This window comes from Ahaetulla prasina, chromosome 3 (genome assembly GCF_028640845.1).
Source record: "Ahaetulla prasina isolate Xishuangbanna chromosome 3, ASM2864084v1, whole genome shotgun sequence".
NCBI lineage: Eukaryota > Metazoa > Chordata > Lepidosauria > Squamata > Colubridae > Ahaetulla > Ahaetulla prasina.
In genome coordinates this window covers 229,818,722-229,841,564 of record NC_080541.1, presented here as the reverse complement: position 1 = coordinate 229,841,564, position 22,843 = coordinate 229,818,722, and the positions used below count along the sequence as shown (strand labels likewise).

The 22,843-nt window shown below is 44.8% G+C and overlaps 1 protein-coding gene across 1 annotated transcript; it reads right to left on the bottom strand.

Annotated features, from left to right (window-relative positions):
- Nucleotides 1-263: 263 nt before the first annotated feature.
- Nucleotides 264-21,992, bottom strand: LOC131195424 (BPI fold-containing family B member 4-like). The gene is made up of 10 exons (XM_058177314.1): nt 21,876-21,992; nt 20,653-21,022; nt 15,338-15,442; nt 12,946-13,086; nt 11,484-11,547; nt 7,359-7,419; nt 5,846-5,934; nt 2,387-2,429; nt 1,322-1,375; nt 264-1,101 (listed from the first exon to the last, which is right to left on the bottom strand). The coding sequence occupies exons 1-9, from the start codon at nt 21,988-21,990 to the stop codon at nt 1,347-1,349; spliced, it is 1,017 nt and encodes a 338-aa protein (XP_058033297.1). The 5' UTR covers nt 21,991-21,992; the 3' UTR covers nt 264-1,101; nt 1,322-1,346.
- Between the last annotated feature and the right edge of the window lie 851 nt (nt 21,993-22,843).

Genomic DNA, 22,843 nt, shown 5'->3' with positions numbered 1-22,843 from the left:
ACAACCGGTTCTCCCGAAGTGGTGCGAACTGGCTGAATCCCACCACTTGCAGTTAAGCCACGCCCACAGAACCGGTAGGGAAAATTTTTAGATTTCACCCCTGGTCTCCAGGCCTTTAATCCTTCTGGTTGCTCTTTACAGTTTTTCCAAACTCTTAACATCTTTTTTTTTTGTAATGTGGTGACCAAAACTGGATGCAGGATTCCAGGTGTGGCCTTACTAAGGTGTTATAAAGCGGTACTGATACTTCATGTGATTTTTGGCTCTATGCCTCTGTTTGTACAACCAAGGATTGTATTAGCTTTTTTGGCTGCTACCCCACATGGCTGGCTCCTGTTTAAGTGAGTGTCTACTAGGACTCCAAGGTCCCTATCACAGTGACTGTTTTTGAGCCAGGTTTCGCCTAATCTGTACTTGCACCTTACTTTTTCCTGCCTAACCGTAAAACCATTTTTTCCTCCACGTTAAATTTCATTTTATTGGATAGGGCCCATTGCTCAAGTCTGTCTGATCAAGCAGAGTGTATCTGAATACCCAATGCTGGCAGTGGAAACTTAGGCTCCTGAAAGCATCTAGAAGCAGGTTGGCAGACTTAACAATTCACTTAATGTGGCAAAAAGGTTGTAAAATCTGTCTTGGTTCGCTTAACAGCCACCTTGCCTAGCAACAGGAATTCTGGTTGGAATTGGGACAGTAAGTCAAGGACTACCGTGTGCTCAAAACATGAGATGCATTCTTAGCATGTGTGAGCATTACCATGGAGCTTCTTCGTTAAATGCACACACAGATGCCCGTTGAAACCCTGCGCCAAATTTTCTGTTCTCGTTCCGAACACGCGGGTCATAAATTGGATTTTGCAAACCGATTAGACTCCTCCGCCCATTTAAACAATTCATTCATTTTTTATTTATTTTGCCTTAGGTGCTTTTCGACTATCGCCTCCCAGGTGAGTTTACAAAGAGAGTTAACAGCTGGGACAGGAATTCATTCCAGATGTTTGCAGCGTGAGGCTTCCACAGACAGGCGAGGTGCACCCTGGCCCCTTAGGAGTGGCGACCCTTGTACGATGCTCAGGACTTCAGCACCCAGGGTGGGCAGCCTCTGTGGCAGAGAAAATGGGGTGTGTATGTGTAAAAAAGCCACATGGAAGCCCCACGTAATGCACGAGTTACAGGAAGAAGTGCAATTTTCAAGTTAGGTGGAAGCCTAGAATCAACGGATTGGCTCTGAAGATTTATTGTTTATTGTTTAAATTTATATACCGCCCTATCTCCCAAAGGACTCAAGATAACCACAACTCTCAATGCGTGTGCATTTTTACCTCGCCGGTGGCTTGCTGGAGCATCTCAGGCCATCTTTGGGCTGTCCGTTACATCTGCAGAGAAGGAAGACAGTCGTTCACACCCTGGCCATGTCTTGGTTGGACTACTGCAATGTGCTCTACCTGGGGTTGCCCTTGAAGGGTATTCGGAAGCTACAATGGTGCAGGATGTCCAATTGTACAATTGTGGAGAGCTCTTGGGTGGTGCACGGGGCTCCACTGTTGTGCAAACTACACTGGTTGCCAGTTTGCAATTGAAGTTCTGCCTCTTGTTCATGTAAACACAGTTGCACAAACACACACGCACCGAGAGAGAGAGAGAGAGAGAGAGAGAGAGAGAGAGAGAGAGACAGAAAAAACCCAGAAAGAGACAGAAACAGAGAGAGAGAGAGAGAGTGAAAAGAAACAAATAGAAAACGACAGACAAAAAAGAAACAGAGAGAGAAAGATAGAGAAAAAGAGAGACAGAAACAGAGACAAACGGACAGACACAAAAAAAAGAACAGAGAGAGAGAAAGAAAAAGAGACAGACAGACAGAAAAAAGAGACAGACACAGAGGGAAAAAAAGAGAACGAGAGAAAAAAAAACAATCAGAAAGAAACAGAAACAGACAGAAAAAAGAGACAAACAGGGACAACACAGAAAGAAAGAAAAGACAAAAAACAAACAAACAGGCAGACACAGAGAGAAAGCGAGAAAAAGAAAAAGATAGGGACAAACAGAAAAGAGAGAAAGAAACAAAAACAGAAAAAAGAATGTCAAAAACAGGGATAGACACAGAAAGAAAGAAACAGAGAGAAAGAGAGACACAAAAAAGAAACAAACACACAGAAAGAAAAGAAAGACACATTCCTGTATCCTGCCAAAGTGGGCAAGGAACCACCCAACCTTCCTGCTTTGTGTACAAACGAGTTTTAACTACCCGCCAAAATAAAAAGCTTTTTTCTGAATGAGAAGAGAGGGCTCCGTCTCCCCTCCATCTGCTTGCCTCTTGGGAATGATGGGAGTTGTAGTCCGTTGGGAGGCCTGGGTGTGGAAGGAAGATGAGACCACAAAGAACTTACCTCTGATCAGCCACTTGAAAAAGTAGCCCAGGAACGGATTGCCCTGCAGACGCAGGAGACAGAAAGTCAGAAATGATCCTCTCTCTCTCTCTCTCTCTCTCTAGCTATCTATATTTATCTATCTATCCAGTGGTGGGATTCAAATAATTTAGCAACTGGTTCTCTGCCCTAATGACTGGCTGGCTGGGTGTGGCCATGGTGGGCGAGACAGGCAGGGGAGGCGAGACAGGCAGCACTCTGCCTCCTGCACACGCACCCCCAGGAGCAAAAACAGTCCCTGGGGGGGCACTGCCACGCCCTACACCTCATTTTGGGCCCAGTAGACCTCCCTGCAGCCTCCTGGGAGAAAAAACAGGCTGTGGAGGGACTTTTGGAAGGGGTGGGGTGGGGCCAGCCAGAAACTTAACAACCGGTTCCACCGAAGTGATGCGAACTGGTTAAATCCCACCACTCTCTCTCTCTCTCTCTCTCTCTCTCTCTCTCTCTCTATATATATATATATATATATATATATATATATATATATATATATATATATATATATATATATATATATATATATATATCTGTATCTATCTCTTTCTGTATCTCTCTATCTGTATCTCTCTCTATCTGATCTGTATCTCTATCTCTATCTATTTGTCTGTGTGTCTGTCTATCTATCTATCTATCTATCTATCTCTTTCTCTCTCTCTCTCTCTCTCTCTCTCTCTCTCTCTCTCTATATATATATATATATATATATATATATATATATATATATATATATATATATATCTGTATCTATCTCTGTATCTCTCTCTCTATCTGTATCTCTCTCTATCTGATCTGTATCTCTATCTCTATCTATCTATTTGTCTGTGTGTCTATCTATCTATCTATCTATCTATCTATCTATCTATCTATCTATCTATCTATCTATCTATCTATCTATCTATCTATCTATATCTATCTGTATCTCTAACTCTATCTCTATCTTTATCTCTATCTCTTTCTGTATCTATAGATATCTCTATCTATCTGTATCTCTATCTATCTCTATATATCTATCTGTAAACACAGCTGCTTGCAATTATTGCAAGTTCAAGTCCCACCGGGCCCAAGGTTGACTCAGCCTTCCATCCTTTATAAGGTAGGTAAAATGAGGACCCAGATTGTTGGGGGGGCAATAAGTTGACTTTGTATATAAAAATACAAATAGAATGAGACTATTGCCTTACACAATGTAAGCCGCCCTGAGTCTTCGGAGAAGGATGGGATATAAATGTAAATAAATAATAATAATAATCTCTATCTCTCTATCTATTTCTATATCTATCTATCTATCTATCTATCTATCTATCTATCTATCTATCTATCTATCTATCTATCTATATCTATCTTATCTAATTTTATTTATAGTTTTTTCTTTGACATACATAAGTGCTTAGTGAACAGTGTATTGTCTGGGTCAATTTATACACAATACTAGTAACAATAGTAATACTATTCAGGTATAAGGATAATGCTCTTTCAACTTCTAACATTTACATCGACATAGTAATTTATTTATTTATTTATTTATTTATTTGATTTTTATACCGCCCTTCTCCCGAAGGACTCAGGGCGGTGTACAGGCAAGATAAAACCAACAATACAAATATACAGGTTAAAATACCATTTAAAAAACTTATTTAAAAATTAGCCTGAAATTAAAATTACCGTAAACTAAAAACCCCGTTTAAAAATTAATAAAATTTCACATTAAAAATCCAATTCAAGCCAGCCCCGCGCGAATAAAGAGATGTGTCTTCAGTTCGCGACGAAATGTCCGAAGGTCAGGTATTTGGCGTATACCCGGGGGAAGCTCGTTCCAGAGTGTGGGAGCCCCCACAGAGAAGGCCCTTCCCCTGGGGGCCGCCAGCCGACATTGTTTGGCGGACGGCACCCTGAGAAGTCCCTCTCTGTGAGAGCGTACGGGTCGGTGGGAGGCATGTGGTAACAGCAGGCGGTCCCGTAAGTACCCGGGCCCTAAACCATGGAGCGCTTTAAAGGTCGTAACCAACACCTTAAAGTGCACTCGAAAGGCCACAGGCAGCCAGTGCAGTCTGCGCAGGAGCGGTGTTACGTGGGAGCTACGCGTAGCTCCCTCTATCACCCGCGCAGCTGCATTCTGGACTAACTGAAGCCTTCGAGTGCACCTCAAGGGGAGCCCCATGTAGAGAGCATTACAATAATCCAAGCGAGAGGTAACGAGCGCGTGAGTGACTGTGCACAGGGCATCCCGATCAAGGAAGGGGTGCAACTGCCGAACCAGGCGGACCTGGTGGAAGGCCCCCCTGGAGACAGCCGTCAAATAATCATAATATATTATATGGCAGCATGCCTAGTAATATTTTCTCCACTTCAAATCTCTACCTCTGTTTTCTAACTCTTCATAAAGCAAATCCTATACCAAGAAGTATTCTGTATCTATCCGTCGTCATCTCTTGCCCCAGGGGGGCCCTCGATTTAGGATCGACTGAGCCCGATCCCTTAATCGGGACCAGAGTTTCCGTTGCTAAGGGAGGTGACTTCCTTAAGTCACATTTAATGATTTTTTATGGCCCTTTTTGCCAGGGTTGCTAAGCAAATTGACGCAGTCGTTAAATGAATCACAAGGTTGGTAAGTGAATCTGGCTTCCCCCTGCTTGTTGGGAAGTTGCAAATGACAATCTTGTGACCCCAGGACTCTGCAACCCTCATAAGTACATGCTGGTTGCCAGGCCGCCCAAATTGTGATCATGTGACCATGGAGATGCAACGGTTGCAAGTGTGAAAAATGGTCATAAGTCACTTTTTCCAGGACGGTTGTAAGTTTGAACCATCACCAAATGAACTGTTGTAAGTTGAGGACTATCTGAATACTAGGTTGTCGAGCACCTGAATTTTAATCATGCAACTATGGGAATGCCGTAATGGTCATAAGTCAAGGACTAGCTCTATTTCTGCTGAGAACGGGTAGCTCTGTCTCACCAGATGCATCACGAGGTCATTTAGTCCAACCCCCTTTTGGCGCAGGGTTCCCCTCACTGGCGGTGTCCGAAGAAGATGCTTTTGAGCAGAAGCAGGATTCCCAGTTTTTTTGGGGGGGGAGCCAACCTGGCATAATAGTGTCAAATTTTAATTTGGGGCTTTATTAATATTTTTTAAAATATTAAAACTAAATTTTAACCGGGTTTTATTATTTATATGTCTATTTTAAATATTTGGCCTATTTAATAAGTTTTTTAGATTAATGTTTTACTTTGTGTATTTATGTGTTTTTTATATGGCTCTACACCGCCCTGAGTCCCTAGGGAGATAGGGCGGTATAAAAGTATGAATAAATAAATAAATAAATAAATAAATAAATAAATAAATAAATAAATAAAAAACCAGAGTGGGGGGTGGGGGAAGCAGGAAGGACCAAGAGGAAGACCCCACCGAGTCTTGTCCTACCTTCAAATCCAGTTCAGAAAAAAATCCGGCGAAAGTCGGCAGGGTCCTGAGGGCCGAGTGGATTTGGCCAAGAACCCCAAAGGAGACATCTGGGGGAAAAGAAAAAAGGCAATGTGGGTGGGTGGAGGGCAGCGGGGGGCAAAGGAGAGGATTAAACATGGCCTTCCGTTCCTTCCCTTCATCTCCCCACCCACCCACCCCCGCTGCTGCCTTCTCTTGCCCAGCCTCTGTTGTGTCTTCGCCCCCCGCACCCCGAACCTGGCCTCCTGGCAGAAAGTGACTCAGAGAGTGAGGGGGAAGAGCCGACAGGACTTCCCTCTGCGGAGCCTCCTTCTCTGGCTCCGCTCCAAGTCCCAGAGGCAGGCCAGGTGGAGGAGATGACGAGGCCTCTGTCTCCTGCATCTCCTCCCTCTCAGGCCACCCCTCAAGACCCAGCTGCTGACAATCAGTCGTGGCTGGACCCCCGATATCGCAGACAGGAGAGACGGCAACATCAAAAGAAAGGGTGGGACAGGCCTAGGGAGTGCTGAGTCATGGAGCCACACCCCACAGGATATAAAAGCAGGAGGGACTGCCCTATAGTTCTTGTGACGAACAAACAATTGACTGTTGAAAACGTTGGCTGTACTTTGGCTCCTGGACTCTGTTTCGTTTCCTTCCGAACTTTGGGATTGTTCCAGCTCAGACTGCAGTCGCTCTGATAGATAAGAGGACTTGGCAAGAATAAATTGCTGGCACATCTAGTCAGTTTGCGTTTCTAATTGATTGTGGTTGGCGGGGACAGAACAGCCTCCCTGAGGAGAAGAGGGCAGCCGTGGCTCTCCACCCAGCCCTTGTCCTCCATGGGGTTGGAGATCCAGCTCCATCTTGGTTCATGAAGACCTCCAAGGCCCCTTCCAACTTGGTTGCTGTTGTGTTATTGTGTTATTTCTGCCTTCCCTTTCCAACTGGGAGCCATGCCCCAGCTGGACCAAGGACCCCATAGTCGTCCCTCCCCTCCTTCCTTCCTTCCTTCCTTCCTTCCTTCCTTCCTTCCTTCCTTCCTTCCTTCCTTCCTAACTTACTTACTTCTCCTCCTCCAAACCACATTCTCTACTAACATTAATGATATTCCCTAGTTTGGTAATGAAACATCTGTAAGAAGAACATCTGGGCTGAAAGAGCACCAAACACCCTACAGTCCTCCTCCTCCTCCTCCTCCTCCTCCTCCTCCTCCTCCTCCTCCTCCTCACATAACCCACTCCCCTCAAACACTGATGATGTACCTTAGTTTGGTAATGAAACATTGCAAAAAAACCATCCAAGCTCAGAGAGCAGCATGGATCTCCTCCTCCTTCCCTCCCACTCCTCCCCCATGTGAACCCCCTCCCTTCTAGCACTGATGATGTTCCCTAGTTGGGTCATGAAACGTCTGCAAGAAAACTACCAAGCTCAAGAGACCCCCCAGGCCCCCCTCAGAGTCAAGTTCACCAAAGGACCCTAAGGTGCGCCTATGCAGACCAAGAAAACTTACCGTTGAGGGTCCGGAGTTGCGCATTGATGGCCTTGAGCCAGGCTTGAAATATGGGACACAACTAGAACAAAGCAGAAATTATGAAACAGAGAGAGAGAGATTAAAGAAAAGGCCACAATGGGACCAGCAGACCTTCATCTAAGAACTGAAGGGAACAAAGAAGAACCAGTCCCAGCTCATGGTCTTCTTGGGTGTTGTCAGGAAATTGTTATTTGCCTAACTAGTTGGCCGGGCAATATATAAACTAACTATGTATGTTTGTAGAAAGGCCTGATATTGCTTTAAGGCTGTGCTGCATCATGCAAGCATCCTGATTGGTTGAGCTCTGTAGCCAATGTATAAAAGGACTCCTAAATTATGGCTTGTGGGGAATCTACAGGGATGCTACAGCATTGTAACCTGATGACATGCTGCAACTGTATATTTGAGCTTTCTGATTGTTGCTTGATCATGGCTAGTTACTGATTCCTCAAGATACTGACTGTTGTGAATTGAACTGTGTTTTGCCGAACTGAAAGAAGACCTTGTTTGTTTTGCAAGTCTACGTTGGTAAGAAGACTTTGTAACATCCCTGACTGGCTTTATACGTGTATGACCTGGAATTGTTTTTGGACTATGACTTTGCCTTTTCCCTAAAAGTAAAGGAATATCAAACCCCAGTTTGTCTGCAAGTGACTGTTATTGTATACAACCAGCCAGTCGTTTTCATGCGTTGGGTACTCTGCTCAACAGTCCACAATCTTGGTTGTGAACCCAGATTACCCTTAACAGGTGTGTCCTTGGAGATGGTCTGGAAACTTCAGTTGGTGTCTACACACTGATGGGTGAGACCCAGCATAATATCTCCACTGTGGACACTGCATTGGCTTCCAATAGATCTCCAAAGATCTTTTAAGTCAGGGGTCTCCAACCTTGGTCCCTTTAAGACTTGTGGACTTCAACTCCCAGAGTTCCTCAGCCAGCTTTGCTGGCTGAGGGACTCTGGGAGTTGAAGTCCACAAGTCTTAAAGGGACCAAGGTTGGAGACCCCTGCTTTAAGGTGCCAAGATTAACCTATGAAGTTCTAGAGACCTTGAGCAAGGGATCTTGGAGACTGTCTCCTCCAAACAGTCGATTCTTCTGCTTGGAAGAAGATGTCCACCCGAGAGGTGAAGGCGTAGGAGCCTTGAAGTAGAACTTCCAAAGGGGTGGAAGAACTGTTTGGAGTTCATCCCTTTGCCAAGTTCTGCCTAATTCCCACCAAAGACCCACTGAGGTTCTTCTCCACGTAGTTTTGTTTATTGTTCTCGCCAGACTAAAGCAGACTGCTCGGACCACAAAAAGTACACTCTGGGAACGATTAGGGAAGAGCTGTCCTCACCCTCTTTCTCATACACAATGTAAAATTGTGCTGGCTCTTCCTCCTCTGGAATGCAGCCCCTCCCTCCTGGGAATCCAGACTACATTCCACTGCATCATCAGATCTACCAACTCTGGAAGAGTAACGGAATAACAAGAGTTGGAAGGGATCTTGGGGGTCTTTTAGTCCAACACCCTACTCAAGCGGGAGAACTTATATCATTTCATACAAATGGCTGTCCAGTCTTTTCTTATAAACCTCCAGTGATGGAGCACCTACAACGTCTGGTGACAAGTAGTTCCACTGGTTAATTTTTTTTTTATTGAAAAAGTTTTATCAAGCAAAAACATTTTCCCCCTTTCCCCCCCTCCTCCCCACAAAAACCCCTTCCCCCCTCCCTTCCCCGCCCCCCCCCCCTGGCTTCCCGGGTCAATCACAAGGTATTGTTATACATAAACCAAACATAGAGTAAAATTTTCCCTTCTAATCCAATTAACCTCATCCAAATCTTTTCATTTCCCAACCCCCTCCCCATTACATAAAATAATACTTCCTAATTATTCAAAGGCAATCTGATATTTCTTAATCTGATATCTGTTTTGTAAATAATCAATCCATTTTTTCCATTAATTGTTCTCAACCTTAAGAAATCTCTCCTTAGTTCTAGTTGCTTCTCTCCTTGATAAGAATAGAATAACAGAATTGGAAGGGACTTCGGAGCCAGTGGTGCTATTCAGCAGGTTCTGGAGAACTGGTAGTGGAAATTTTGAGTAGTTCGGAGAACCGGCAAATACCACCTCTGGATGGCCCCAGAGTGGGGTGGGAATGGAGATTTTGCAGTATCCTTTCTCTGCCATGCCCACCAAGCCACATCTACAGAACCGGCAGTAAAAAAAATTGAATTCTACCACTGCTTGGAGATCTTCTAGTCCAACCCCCTGCTCATACAGGAGAACCTATACTATGTCAGACAACTGGTTATCCAATCTCTTCTTAAAAACTTCCAAGGATGGAGCATTCATAACTTCTGGTGGCAAGCAGTTCCACTGATTAGTCATTCTCACTGTCAGGAAATTCCTCCTTAGTTCTAGGTTGCTTCTCTCCTTGGTTAGTTTCCACCCATTGCTTCTTGTCCTGCCTTCAGGTGCTTTGGAGAATAGTTTGACTCCCACTTCTTTGTGGCAGCTCCTGAGATATTGGAAGACTGCTATCATGTCACCTATAAACCCTTCTTTTCATGAAAGAGTCATGAAGACTTGGTCCTTCCAGCTGATGTTTGAAAGCAGAACCTCTGGTGTCTTGCGTTCTACTCTGAACTGAATTATCTTAATTTTCAGTTCCATTTTCACACTGTAATCTTAGAGGGATTAAAACAATTTTTCTTCACTATTTTGGGGGACCGTCCGCTGTTTTGTAATTTGGCAAACACGGTGAAATAACAGCTTTTGCAAAACTGAAATTGTGCTTTGTGGAGACCCAGCCTCATGAGCTTGGGTCAAGGCAGGTCAAAAAAAAGTCGAGATTTTAACTACAAGCCTGGGAGCAAATCCCCACCTCTGTTTAACCTGCACGGCCAACACGTTTAAAAAAGGGGACACGATTCTGATGAAGCATCCAGGCCAACTGCCTGACCTCTTCGCCTCGTCTCCTTTATCGCCAAAAACCTACCGGGGCTTGGCTGGCAAACACCCAGATATCACGTGTTGGAGTTAAGATTCCAAAAAAAAAACTTTGGAAACGATACGAACCGATCTGTTTACCTTCTGCAAGTGTACCGTGTCAAATGTCCCCTCTTCATGTTTGCACATTTTTCTCCCGCAAACTGTGTGCACGAAGCAAAGCGAAGCGGGGTTAACACCCAGCACTGCCGTGATCCTGTGCTCAAAATTAAGACACTTGGCCACTGACTTGTACTTATGACGGTCGCAGTGTCCCAGGGTCACACAATCCCCTTTGGTGACCTTCTGACCACCAAAGTCAATAGGAGAAGCCAGATTCACTTAATGACCGTGTTAGTAGTTTAACAACAGCAGTGATTCAGTTAACAGCGGTGGCAAGGAAGGTCATAGAAACGGGGTGAAACTCACTTAGCGACTGTCTCTCTTAGCAGCGGACATTTCGGCCTCCGCTGCGGTCACAAGCCGAGGACTCCTTGCGTTCTGTTATTCTGAATGGTATAAGGCAGCGACCCTCAACCTTCCCTTCAAGGCTTAAGATTTAAATCATAATATCCCTTCAAGCTTTCCTGGACCCCCCTGTGCTGACATAAATGGGCCACAGGTTGGGAACCACTGGTATAGGTTTTCCTGTTCAGGCAGGGGGTTGGACTAGATGACCTCCAAAGTCCCCTCCCGGTAGGATTCTCTGTTCTGCAATTCTTCCAGATCTCTAGGCTGGAGGTGGGGCCCCAAGGAGCAGGTGAGCCGGAAGACCTGCCTGCAGGCGGGTTGGACTAGAACAGGGGTCTCCAACCTTAGTCCCTTTAAGACTTGTGGACTTCAACTCCCAGAGTCCCTCAGCCAGCAAAGCTGAGGTCTAGAGCAGGGGTCTCCAACCTTGGTCCCTTTAAGACTTGTGGACTTCAACTCCCAGAGTCCCTCAGCCAGCAAAGCTGGCTGAAGAACTCTGGGAGTTGCAGTCCACAAGTCTTAAAGGGACCAAGGTTGGAGACCCCTGGACTAGATGACCTCCAAGGTCACTTCCAACTCTGTTAATCTGCAATCTACCCTTCCAGCTTCCCTCCCCCCTCCTCCCCCCCCCGGGGTGGGTATCTGGTGGTCACTCACCATCTCAGGCAGGGTGTTCTGAAAGGCCGAGTTGACCACGTTGCTGACCAGCAAGGCAATCAGGCTGCGGAGAAAAGGAAAGAAAGCAGAGGGTGGCAATGAGGAGCTGAGGGGGAGGAGAGGTGAGCAGCCCCTGCCTTGCAAGGGCTGCAGCTCCAGCAACGAGGCTCACACGGTCAAGTGGGGGGTGGGGGGTGGGGGGGGTGAGAATAAAAATAAAGAAAGCTGCGCCTCTCGTGAGGCCACCTGATCTTGCAGGTTCTCTACAGTCTTTGCAGCATTTGCTATGTACTTTTGCTCACTTGCTCGGCCTGCCTACCTGTCTGTCTAAGCGGTCTATTTGTGTATCTACAGTGTCTCTCTAGCCACCTATCTATCATCTATCTTATGTCTGTCTGTCTCTCTGTCTCTCTATCATCTATCCATCTTCTATCAAATCTAATTTCTCTGTTTCTCTCTCTCTCTCTCTGTGTGTGTCATCTATCATCTATCTTGTCTGTCTTTTTCTCTATCTCTCTATCATCTATCCATCTTCTATCAAATCTAATTTGTCTGTCTGTCTGTCTGTCTGTCTAATTTGTCTGTCTTTATCTGTCTCACTCTCATCTCTCTCTCTCTAATCTGTTTATCTATCTATCTATCTATCTATCTATCTATCTATCTATCTATCTATCTATCTATCTATCTATCTATCTATCTATCTATCTATCTATCTATCTATCTATCTATCTATCTATCTCTACCTACCTACCTACCATCTATTTACCTACCTACCTACCTACCTACCTACCTACCTACCTACCTATCATCCTATCTTTCTATTTCTATAGTCTATGTCTGTCTGTCCTCTCTATCTCTCTATCATCTATCCATCTTCTATCAAATCTAATTTGTCTGTCTGTCTTTCTATCTCTTTATCTGTCTCACTCTCATCTCTCTCTCTCTCTAATCTGTTTATCTATCTATCTATCTATCTATCTATCTATCTATCTATCTATCTATCTATCTACCATCTATCTATCTATTTATCTACCTACCTACCTACCATCCTATCTTTCTATTTCTATAATCTATATCTGTCTGTCTACTCATCTATTGCCTCTGTGTCTATCTCTCTATCTCTGTCATCTATCGTAGCTCTGTCTTTCTCTAATCTATCATTTCCCTATGTCTGTCTGTCCATTTATCTATCTGTCTCCCTCTCCCCCCTCCCCACCTCTCTCTCCATCTACAGTACTACAGTAACTCTTCTCCCAATCGCAACCTCTCTATCGTAAATGACCATGGTCTGGGCTCACCCAACTAAGCCACAACAACACCCCCAACGTGGTCTGTCTAGACAACACCATTGGGTCTCAGGATGGCCTGGTGAAGAATATTGTGTGGAGGCAGTCTCTGGGTCCCCTGGATGGGCCCTTAGAAGACAAACCCCACCTCTCTTTCCTCCTGCCTGCCAGCCTACCCTGGAGGCAGCTTGACGGCAATACCAGCCGTAAGGCTTCGGCAATTTTTAAGGACCAACTTGAGTTCACCAGCTTTGTCTTGGGTGATGGCCAGGTCTGCAGTGGTGTTCACATCCACAGTGACCGTCCGAAACAGCATCCTGTTGAAGACAAATAGGAAAGGGGTGTGATGTTGGAAATCCAGGCCCAGGCCGCCTGGTCCTTTCCTGCTCCACCATTCTGGAACTAGCAGAATAACAAAATTGGAAGAGACCTTGGACGTCTTCTAGTCCAACCAACTGCTCAAGCAGGAGAACCTATAGCACTCTGGACAAACCATTGTCCAGTCTCGGTCAGGGTTCCAAGTAATACACCCATAGCAAACATAACTCCGAGGCAGGTCGATTCCTCAAAGAATAGTTTATTTGGATATATCATATTGGCACAGGCTGGTGGAAACCAACCACAGTTTTCACCTTCAGGGTTGAAAACCTCCAGTGATGGAACACCCACAACTTCTGGAGTAACAGTAACAGAGTTGGAAGGGACCTTGGAGGCCATCTGGTCTAACCCCCCCGCTCACGCAGGAGACCTGTACTACGGATTCGAACCGCCGAACTGCCAACCTTTCTGATTGGCAACCTCAGTGTCTTAGCCACTGAGCCACCTAGGATAGGTGGCCTATTCTCCAAAGCACCTGAGGGCAGAACAAGAAGCAATGGGTGGAAACTGATCAAGGAAAGAAGCAACTTAGAACTCAGGAGAAATTTCCTGACAGTTAGAACAATCAATAAGTGGAACGACTTGCCTGCAGAAGTTGTGAATGCTCCAACACTGGAAATTTTTAAGAAAATGTTGGATAGCCATCTGTCTGAAATGGTGTAGGGTTTCCTGCCTGGGCAGGGGGTTGGACTAGAAGGCCTCCAAGGTCCCTTCCAACTCTGTGGTTATTATTATTATAGGAGCCTTCCAATATTTGAAGGACAGAGAGGAGGGGGTCAAGCTATTTTCCAAGGCACCTGAAGGCCAAACTGATCGAGGAGAGATTCAACCTGGAAATAAAGAGAAATTTTCTGACAGTGAGAACCATCCATCAACAGATGGATCATTACTTCATCACTTCATGAAGCTTTCAAGAAGAGACTGGGCAGCCATTTGTCTCCTGCTTGGGCAAGGGGTTGGACTAGATGACCTGCAAGGTCCCTTCCATCTCTGTTAATCTGTATAACTAAAATGGAATTTCCTGTCAGTGAGAACAATCAGTCAGTGGAACTGGTTGTCTCCAGACATTGTGGGTGATCCATGCCTGGAGGTTCTCAGGAAGAGCCTGGACAGCCATTTGTCCAGATTGGTATACCAGGGGTTGGACTATTAGACCTCCAAGATCCCTTCCACCTATGTTATTCTGTTAGGGTCTCCTGCCACGGGCAGAGATTTGGACCGGAAGAACTTCAAAGTCCCTTCCAACCTTATTCTATTTCTTATGTCCTATATCTCTCCTCAGCTGGTCTAGTTCCCCTTCTTCACCCCTTCCATGTTGAGTAGAGATGGAGAGATAGCCATTGCAAATAATCACCCAGGAGATTCTGTATCTATTAAGGGAACAAAATCTGGGTCACTGTCTCCCCCTTCAAGTCCAGACCCTTCCTCGCTACTTCGGCCTGGCGCCTCACAGGTATCCTGCCATCAAAAACTGGAAGGGGGAAGAAGTGGGGGAGGAGGCTAAAAGGAGGAAGAAAGGGGGAAGGATGACTAGGCAATAAAGGTTTGTGTGTAGGTCAGAGGAAATTGAGCCTCTTGTGGGTCAACAGACTAATGCAGTCTGTTATTAACACAGCTGCTTGCAATTACTGCAGGCTCGAGTCCCACCAGGCCCAAGGTTGACTCAGCCTTCCATCCTTTATAAGGTAAGTAAAATGAGGACCCAGATTGTTGGGGGCAATAAGTTGACTTTGTATATAAATATACAAATAGGATGGAGACTATTGCTAGCATAGTGTAAGCCGCCCTGAGTCTTCGGAGAAGGGCGGGATATAAATGCAAATAAAAAAAAAAATTGGGAGGTGGGAATGACAGGTGATAAATATCCTGTTTGTACTAGAATCCCACAGCCAGGCACCCTGAGAAATATGTGGGTTACCCCCAAATATTTCAGAGTTCTCAAAACATCTTGGTGAACTCTGGTTGGCTGGAAACGGACTGCTACGAGGGGAAGGATGGGCTGGGGGAAAACCTAAGCCTTATTTTTGTATTTCAGAGCCGGCTCGAGTTTACTGCAACCAGCATCCCTAGTAAAAGAACCCTTTGCTTTAACCAGATGGAGTTGAGGGTTTTTCTTTCCCAAGGAATCGGTTTGGGGCAGGTCTGACACACAAGCCACCCTCCCTCAAACAAGTTCACCTAATGACTCACCCTGGCAATTTCACGATGATCCTTGTTCGCAAATTGAGGATTAACTCCGTTCCACGTAGGATCTTCCAAGAGCCTCTGATAAACTGAAGCTTCAAAATATCATCCCTACGAAAGGGATGAAATAAAGAGAGTAAAGGAAAGGGATCACCACCCAAAATTACCACTGGCTTTTCGAGTTGCCCTCACCGGTCCCCCAGTTTTCTCTTACTGTCTGCCAAGGGATCCATTTGGCTCGATAAGGGAAGTGATCTATCACACTCAGCATCTTTCAATCGGAATCTCACTTCCCATCTACAGGTAGTCCTTGACTTATGACCACAATTGGTTTTCCTGTCTACAGGTAGTCCTCGACTTATGACCACAATTGGTTTTCCCGTCTACAGGTAGTCCTCCACTTATGACCACAATTGGTTTCCCCGTCTACAGGTAGTCCTCCACTTATGACCACAATTGGTTTCCCCGTCTACAGGTAGTCCTCCACTTATGACCACAATTGGTTTCCCCGTCTACAGGTAGTCCTCGACTTATGACCACAATTGGTTTCCCCGTCTACAGGTAGTCCTCGACTTATGACCACAATTGGTTTCCCCGTCTACAGGTAGTCCTCCACTTATGACCACAATTGGTTTCCCCGTCTACAGGTAGTCCTCGACTTATGACCACAATTGGTTTCCCCGTCTACAGGTAGTCCTCGACTTATGACCACAATTGGTTTCCCCGTCTACAGGTAGTCCTCGACTTATGACCACAATTGGTTTCCCCGTCTACAGGTAGTCCTCGACTTATGACCACAATTGGTTTCCCCGTCTACAGGTAGTCCTCCACTTATGACCACAATTGGTTTCCCCGTCTACAGGTAGTCCTCGACTTATGACCACAATTGAGCTCAAAATTTCTGTTGCTAGGCAAGACAATTGTTAAGTGAGTTTCGCCCCATTTTGCGACCTTTCTCGCCCCAGTCATTAAGCGAATCACGCAGTTGATAAGTAAGTAACACACTTGTTAAGTGAATCTGGCTTCTCCATTGATGTGGCTTGTCCGAAAATCTCAAGAGTCGTCCAAAGCTTCTCGCTGACAGGTATTCCTCGACTTACGACCGCAATTGAGCCTCAAATTTCCATTGCTCACCAGGAGAGTTGTTAAGTGAGGTTTGCCTCACTTTACGACCTCTGTCGCCACAGCTGTTAAGTGAATAACTGCAGTCATTAAGTCAGTCACGTGGCCACTAAGTGAATCTGGCCTTCCTATTGATTTTGCTTGTCAGAAGGTCACAAAATGAAATCACATGATCCGGGGACACTGCAACAGTCATAAGTACATGCCAGTGGCCAAGCCTCTGAATTTTGATCACATGACACAAGAGTGCCACAACGGTCATAAGTGTGAAAAATGGTCACGTGTCACTTTTTTTCATATCATTGTAACTTCGAATTGTGGCGCGGTGGCCTAGAGGTGGAGCTCTCGCCTCACAATCAGGAGGCTGTGAGTTCAATTCTAGACAGAGGCAGATATTTCTCTCTCTGACCGGGATAGCTCAGGCTGTTAGAAGCCTGTTATTAGAACACAGAGCCTGCAATTACTGCAGGTTCGAGTCCCACCAGGCCCAAGGTTGACTCCGCCTTCCATCCTTTATAAGGTAGGTAAAATGAGGACCCAGATTGTTGGGGGGGCAATAAGTTGACTTTGTAAAAATATACAAATAGAATGAGACTATTGCCTTATACACTGTAAGCCGCCCTAAGTCTTCGGAGAAGGGCGGGGTATAAATGTAAACAAAAAATAAAATAAAAAAAAATGAGAATGTATCTGCTGAACAAAACTCTGCTCTGGTGACAGGAAGGATATCCGGCCAGTAAACTCTCTGCTAGTTGCATTCCGTTGCCCAGACTCCACCCCGCAAGGGATTATGGGGTCGTTAACGACTGTAACTTTGAACGGTCGTTAAATGAACTGTGATAGGTTGAGGACTGTCTGTAGTAGCATCTGTGATTCTTTTTCTTTTTTTAACCTCACATTCGCAGCGGCTACCCTGAGGCCGACCTGAATAATGAAGCTCCAGTCGGCAGGGAGGATCGGTTGGTTCGTCCTTTTTTTTTTTTACATTTATATCCCGCCCTTTTCCGAAGACTCAGGGCGGCTTACATTGTGTAAGGCAATAGTCTCATTCTATTTGTATATTTATATACAAAGTCAACTTATTGCCCCCCCAACAATCTGGGTCCTCATTTTACCTACCTTATAAAGGATGGAAGGCTGAGTCAACCTTGGGCCTGGTGGGACTAGAACCTGCAGTAATTGAAGGCAGCTGTGTTTAATAACAGGCTATCTTACAGCCTGAGCCACACCGCGGCCCTGCGCTGTGAATTATCTCAAAATAATCGGTTTTATCTGGAGAGAAATTTATGGTGCTTCGCTCACCTGCATCTTCTAGTCTATATCCAGACACACAAACTTTCCAGGTGAGGGATTAGGTCTGCATGGACCCTTCCATATTCTGATTTATTTTTCCTAGCTCAACCGCAAAGGATATTTTTCAATGAAGAAAAAAACCACGAGGCCGTTCCGAACCATATATCGAAATAGGCTTCCCATAACTTTCTCCTGCATCTCTCCTGCAATAAATTCAACCTTTTCCAGTAGAGCTCCTCCTGATATTTAAAGAATCCTCAGCCAGCAAGAATTCAAGGAGCTGAAATTCAGGGTTACTACAGGACTTCAACTCAGAGGAGATTAAGAATGAACAGGAAATCCTGAATTTGCAACCATTTGTTTAGAATAGATAGAATAGAATAGAATTTTTTATTGGCCAAGTGTGATTGGACACACAAGGAATTTGTCTTGGTGCATATGCTCTCAGTGTACATAAAAGAAAAGATACCTTCATCAAGGTAGAACACTTACAACACAAATGAATAGAATAGAATAGAATAGAATAGAATATAAAATAGAATTTTTTATTGGCCAAGTGTGATTGGACACACAAGGAATTTGTCTTGGTGCATATACTCTCAGTGTACATAAAAGAAAAGATACGTTCAGAATAGAATAGAATAGAATAGAATAGAATAGAATTTTTATTGGCCAAGTGTGATTGGACACACAAGGAATTTGTCTTGGTGCATATGCTCTCAGTGTACATAAAAGAAAAGATACGTTCAGAATAGAATAGAATAGAATAGAATAGAATAGAATTCTTTATTGGCCAAGTGTGATTGGACACACAAGGAATTTGTCTTGGTGCATATGCTCTCAGTGTACATAAAAGAAAAGATACCTTCATCAAGCTACAACATTTACAACACAACTGATGGTCAATATATCAATATAAATCATAAGGATTGCAACATCCCCATGGTCATGTGATCAAAATCCAGATGCTTGGCAACTGGTTTCATATTTATGACGGATGTAGCAGGGGTCACGTGCCCCGCCCCTTTTGTGACCTTCTGACAAGCGAAGTCAATGGGGAAGCCAGATTCACTTAACAACCATGTTACGAACTCAAGAGCTTGCCTTCGGAAGTTGTGGGTGCTTCCTTAATGGAGGTCTTTAAGAAGAGACTGGACAGCCACTTGTCTGAAACGGTATAAGGTCTCCCGCTTGAGCAGAGGGTTGGACTAGAAGACCTTCAAGCTCCCATCCAGCCCCTAGGATGGATAGATAGATAGATAGATAGATAGATAGATGGATAGATTAGATAGATAGATAGATAGATAGATAGATAGATAGATAGATAGATAGATAGATAGATAGATAGATAGATAGATAGATAGATAGATAGATGGATAGATTAGATAGATAGATAGATAGATAGATAGATAGATAGATAGATAGATAGATAGATAGATAGATAGATAGATAGATAGATAGATAGATAGATAGATGGATAGATGACAGACAGACAGATAGGCAGACATGGATAGACAGATAGGCAGATAGACAAATAGATAGGACAGACAGAGGAATGGATGGATAGATAGATAGATAGATAGACAGACAGACAGACAGACAGACAGACAGACATGGATAGATAGACAGGCAGATAGACAGATAGATAGGGTAGACAGAGAAATGGATGGATGGATGGATGGATGGATGGATAGATAGATAGATAGATAGATAGATAGATAGATAGATAGATAGATAGATAGACAGAGAGACAGAGAGACAGAGACAGAGAGACAGACAGACAAATAGGACAGACAGAGGAATGGATGGATGGATGGATGGATGGATAGATGATAGATGACTAGCTTGAACGTAGTTTTAAATTTGGGATTTTAAAAAAGGGGTTTAAATGAGGTTTTAAATTTGTATTTAAAAGTTAGAGCATCAATTGAATTTAACTGTCTATTCTTTTAGCTGTTTTTTATGTATTATATGTTTTTTCTGTTGTTTTTGACTGTGAACCGCCCTGAGTCCTTCGGGAGATGGTATACAAATATAATAATAATAATAATAATAATAATAATAATAATAATAATAATAATAATAATAATAATAATAATAATAATAATAGATAGAGATAGATAGATAGGTAGATAGATAGATAGATAGATAGATAGATAGATAGATAGATAGATAGATAGATAGATAGATAGACAGACAGACGGACTGATAGATAGATAGGACAGACAGAGGGATGGAAGGATGGAAGGATGGATGGATGGATAGATAGATAGATAGATAGATAGATAGATAGATAGATAGATAGATAGATAGATAGATAGATAGATAGACAGACAGACGGACTGATAGATAGATAGGACAGACAGAGGGATGGATGGATGGATGGATGGATGGATGGATGGATGGATGGATGGATGGATGGATGGATGAATGGATGGATAGATAGATAGACTGACAGATAGAACAGATAGACTGACAGATAGAACAGATAGATGGATGGATGGATGGATGGATGGATGGATGGATGGATGGATGGAACAGCTTGCCTTCAGAAATTGTGGGTGTTCCATCATTGGAGGCTTTTAAGAAGAGACTGGACAGCCACATGTCTGACATGGTCTAGGGTCTCCTGCTTGAGAAGGGGGTTGGACTAGAAGACCTCCAAGGCCCTCTCCAGCTCTATTCTGATTGATTAAGAACTGCAGTGATCCCAACTGTGATTGTAAGGTTGTAAAATGAGGGAAAGCTCACTTAACAATTGTCTTGCTTTGGGACTCAACTGTGGTTGTACGTTAAGGGCTACCTGTGCCTGCATGAGCAAATAGGGATTCTGAAGGATGCCCCTGGAGCTACATTTGGGGGGGGGGACAGGTGAGGCGTCGTCCTCTTGGTCCTTATCCACTCACCACCGGAATGGCTCTTGAGCTCCTCCATTTCCCAGACCAAGTAAGCTGAGGGCATCTGTCAGTCCGAAAGGAACATTCTGACCCGTAAGGAGATTGACAAGTAGCGACTGATTCAGGAGACCACCAACTCCAGGTAAGACTCCATTGGATGTACTGTTGAGGAGACCTCCGACACCCCCAAGGAGGCCATCTCCTTTTCCTCCAAGGACACCCCCGAGAAGACCTCCTCCTTTTCCTTCATCCCCACCAAGGACACCACCAAGCACGCCTTTGCCTCCACCTCCAAGGATACCACCAGGCAGGCCTCCTCCACCGCCTTTGTCTCCACCACCAAGGAGGCCACTAAGCACTCCTCCTCCTCCAAACAAGCCTGTGTTGAGAAGAGAATGGTTCCAGTTAGGCTTTCCCCCCATCAACAGGACTTGCATTAATCAGACCTTCTGGCACCAAGTCTCCCTGATGTTCCTTCTCTGCAAGGAAAGATTTACGTCTTCCTCTTCTCCCTAGTTCGGTTCTCACCAGCTTGAATTCAGCTTTCATGGTATTCTGAGTGGTCCTTTCCACAAAATCTGCTTTGCTCCTATAGCCCAGCACCAATCATCATCCTCTTTTAATGACCCCATAAGCCCTTGTGGGATGGTGTCTGGGTCAGGGGTCTCCAACCTTGGTCCCTTTAAGACTTGTGGACTTCAACTTCAACTTCAACTTCAACTCCCAGCTTTGCTGGCTGAGGGATTCTGGGAGTTGGTCCACAAGTCTTAAAGGGACCAAGGTTGGAGCTGCGCGGGTGATAGAGGGAGCCGCTCGTGGCTCCCATGTAACACCACTCCTGCGCAAGCTGCACTGGCTGCCTGTGGTCTATCGGGTGCACTTCAAGGTATTGATTACCACCTTTAAAGCGCTCCATGGCTTAGGACCAGGATATCTACGGGACCGCCTTCTGCCGCCGTTTGCCTCCCATCGTCCCGTGCACTCTCACAGTCCCGTGCGCCCTAGATCAGGGGCCTCCAACCTTAGTCCCTTTAAGACTTGTGGACTTCAACTCCCAGCAAAGCTGGCTGAGGAACTCTGGGAGTTGAAGTCCACAAGTCTTAAAGGGACCGAGGTTGGAGACCCCTGATCTAGATAGCGTTCCTGCCAGAGTGAACCATTGTTCAATTGTGGTTTTACTCGGATGGAATCTGCCCAAAGAAGAAAAATGCCATTTCAGACATTTAACTCACCCCTTCGAGTTCTTCCAGAGTCTAAACCTTGGGGGCTGCTGAGCCCAAGCGTTGGTCCTAGCAAACAGCAGAAGAGGGCCATGCAGATGACCTCAGCCATGGTCAAGGCGGACATCCTGAAAGAGAAGGAAGAAGAGAATGGGTGGAGATGATCTGGACGGGTTCTCAGCATTTGAAGTTCTCGGGACGTCTATGGAGATCCAGGTCACGGATGCTTTTTCAAGAGGCAACTGGACTTTCTAGATTTTCTTTCAAGATGTTTTGCTTCCTATTCAAGAAGCTTCTTCAGCTCTGACTGGAGGGTGTGTGTGTGTGTGTGTGAAGGGAAGGATTTGCCCCAAAGAAGTGGAGGTCAACCTATCCTCCAAAGCACTGGAAGACACGTCAAGAAACAATGGATGGAGACTTATTAAGGAGAGAATTAAGGAGAAACTTCCTGATAGTGAGGACAATTAGAGGAATGACTTGCCTCCAGAAGTTGTGGGTGTTCCAGCACTGGAGGTCTTCAAGAAGAGATTGACAACCATTTGTCCAAAATGGCATAGGGTCTCCTGCTTCAGCAGAGGGTTGGAGAAGACCTCCAAGGTCCCTTCCAACTCTGGTATTCTGTTATTCAGTGGAACAACCTGCCTCCAGAAGTTGTGGGTGTTCCAGCACTGGAGGTCTTCAAGAAGAGTTCCAGTAGTCTAGAATGGTATACGGTCTGCTGCTTGGCAAGAGGTTGGACTATAAGAAGCTAAATATGAGCCAGCAGTGTGCTTCGGCAGTCAAAAAAGCCAATGCAATCCTAAATTGCATTAACAGAGGGATAAAATCAAGATCAAGGGAGGTATTAATACCACTCTATAAAGCCTTAGTAAGGCCACACCTAGGATACTGCATCCAGTTTTGGTCACCACAATATAAAAAAGATGCTGAGACCCTAGAAAAAGTGTAGAGAAGAGCAACCAGGATGATTAGGGGACTGG